At 43.4% G+C, this 2,852-nt stretch overlaps 1 protein-coding gene across 1 annotated transcript in view; it reads right to left on the bottom strand.

Moving 5' to 3' along the window:
* LOC102678499 (protein split ends-like) overlaps window positions 1–2,852 on the bottom strand; it is a 200,485-nt gene that overhangs the window by 103,227 nt on the left and 94,406 nt on the right. Inside the window, exon 2 of the mRNA XM_031509949.1 lies at window positions 146–269. Within this exon, the coding sequence (XP_031365809.1) occupies window positions 146–269 (124 nt within the window). The remainder of the gene's footprint in view (window positions 1–145; window positions 270–2,852) is intronic.

Consider the following 2,852-nt stretch of genomic DNA (forward strand, 5'->3'; position numbering starts at 1 on the left):
ATTCTTGGAACAATACGCGGATGTTCGAAATGACTAACAACCGTCACGTATATTCCCGTGGCACAATAATTGCGGCAATTTAACAGACACGGAATACACGAGACGGTCGTGACCGATCCTTGAATAAAAATGGCCGTGAACATACCTTGGGGTCGAAGTTGAAGACCTGTTCGGGTCTTAGCGGACACTCGAGACCGCATTTGCAGGTTCCCACTGTTGTCAGGTACTCCTTCAGCTGATCCAGCGAACCCAGCGCTGTGCTGCTTGGACTGTAACAAAATAAAAGAATTATTAAGAAAACGGGAGAAAAGAATATTGGAGAGAGAAAGAAGTCGTTACGATAAACTAGATATATTCGAACGATGATAGCCAATTATAAATTATAAATGATCGTCACGGATTCTTGTCGGTTAAGTAATATTTATATACATTTTCTTCTAGCAGGGAACCAGTTTAACACGATCGAAACGATAAATTTTCCACTTTCAGAGATCAAATTTGTCACAATATTAATATTAATGGGACTAATATCGCATACGATTTGCAACTGCGACGCGATGCTCTCTCGAGTGGCTCTAATCGAATTTTAACACGTTTCACGCGAGGATTTTCTATCCTATGCGTCAAACAGATTTCCCATTTTATGGGGTTTTTCAAAAATTATAGAAATAGGAAAGCGCAATAAGAGTTTTCTTAATTTAGTCAAGCATTGGAAAAGCTTTCGAATTCCATTTCCATTTTTTCGTCTTAATTTTTCGAAAAGTTCGATAGATACTAGAATGGTATTGAACGCCAAATTTCCAATCACCAACAGAAAAAATATAATACATACATCCCTCGATGATACCGAATTTCATTATCTTCGCCGAATTTAATTACTTCCATATTCGGTCCACGTTGTTCCTTTATCTCTTTGGCACAATTAATAACGCGTTTTCCTTGACGGGAAAGGAGGATCGCTTACCAGTATCCACCGTGCCACGAGAGAGGCAATAAAACGATCGCGAGACCACGGTATTACGAACTCCAATCTCTTCCACGAGAAATCCTTAAATAGAATTCCCTATCGAAGGTCGTACGAGGGAACACGGGACGAAAATTAAAACGTCTCCTCTCGTTTTTCCTTTTTCTTTCCTTTCCTTTCCTTTCTTTTCCTTTTCTTTTTTTTTTTTTTCCTCCTCTCATCCAAGTTTGAAACGTGTTCCACCACGGTCGACGATCACCTCGAACATCGGCATCGAGGGGATGGTGGACGACCGATATCAAAGATAAATTAACCAACTCGTAAAGAAGCTGTAGATGCTCGAGCTCAACGAGGGGGAGTCGATGTTTTCGAGGGGTGGGGAGGGGAAGGATCGACCAAATAGGCGTTTCATAATTTCACCGGGTGCCGGGTGCGATGAGCTGGAAGGAGACGGTTTATTACCTACAGACATCGCTTGTTTGGTGAGAGCGGACGGTAATGGTTCGAGGACGTTTGCGAGGAGCGAGCGACGAATAACACCGAGGGGGATCCGAACACCACCACCACCACGATAATTCTAACTGGCCCTGCGAAACTAAAACGGTTATCGATGTCCGTAATGGGGGAGGGGGCGAGTTATTGCCTTGGAACGTTGGCAAATTTTCTTGGCGGTGGGTATTTCGTGATCGAGGGTGCTATTACCACGATTTGTTTAACCAAAAAATCGTCCATTTTCTTTTTTCGTATCATCGATCGGTTGAACGAACGAACGAATGTTAAATTTCTTGTTACAACATATATATATATATATACACATACAATTTGTTAAGTTTATTTTTAAAATCCATTTCTACGATCGAATCATTTGATCACACTTCTCAACGTTCGAAATTCCAAATCCGTCGAAAGATTCGCAAAATCTGCGAACAAAACATCTCGCCCATTCTCGCGCCAAAATCCGATTCGACAAACGTCGTCCACGATTAACGGATTCGTTCGTCACCCCTCCCCGATCATCGTTGCATTTTTGTCGCCTCGAATTAGCATTTTCATTGGGCGGGTTGCAACGGCAACACAGGCGCGGTAATTGAAATTCCGCGATAATTAATCCGGCCGTTGTGAACGGCGGGGCCGAAAGTCTGGCCGTCGAACCGAAAGACGGTTTATCACCTATCGCTCTCTGACGGCATATAAACCGGGCGGGCGGCGATGCTTTGCAACCGACTAATTCGACGAAGGGATCCGAGAGCAGCGGGAACGGGTTGAATCAACGAGGTGAAACGGAGGCAGGGTCGCTCGGGTTGTATATTGATTACCTTGCGGAGGGGCGGAGAGGACTTTGTTTCAGGGTACTTTGCAGCTTCCTAAACTAATAACCTCGGGCGCTTCATCCCGGGCATTATAACCCCGAGGGAGGGCTCGCCTCCTCCCCGATCCAGGATCCATAGGAATCCTGCCGGCAATTATTTCTCGTGACAACAAGACGAATTCGAGCGGCCACGCTCGCGCGCTAATTTGCACCGGATTCGATTTGTATGAACCGTGATGCCGCCTCGCCTTGTCCCTCGGTTACACATCCTTTGTCACACACCCGAATTATGAAGTGCGTATTTTCATCTTCGTCCAGAGTGATCGTTTTTTATATATATATAAACAGGAAACAGATTTCGAAGAGAATAATGGAAATCTGAAATTTCTAGAAGTCTAAACATAAAACGTAGTATTTGTATCAGTGATTCTAATGCAATAAGGATTGTTGCTAGTAGCTTAAGAAGTTCGATGGAAATTTGGAGTGTTTAGAATCTGAAGCTTAGATATAGTAGTGAAATGGCTCGCCTTACCTTTTGATCCTATTGCATTCGATGAATTGTAAAATATTCGAAAATTA

Source organism: Apis dorsata, unplaced genomic scaffold, assembly GCF_000469605.1.
Source record: "Apis dorsata unplaced genomic scaffold, Apis dorsata 1.3 scaffold_194, whole genome shotgun sequence".
In the NCBI taxonomy this organism is placed as follows: Eukaryota; Metazoa; Arthropoda; class Insecta; order Hymenoptera; family Apidae; genus Apis; species Apis dorsata.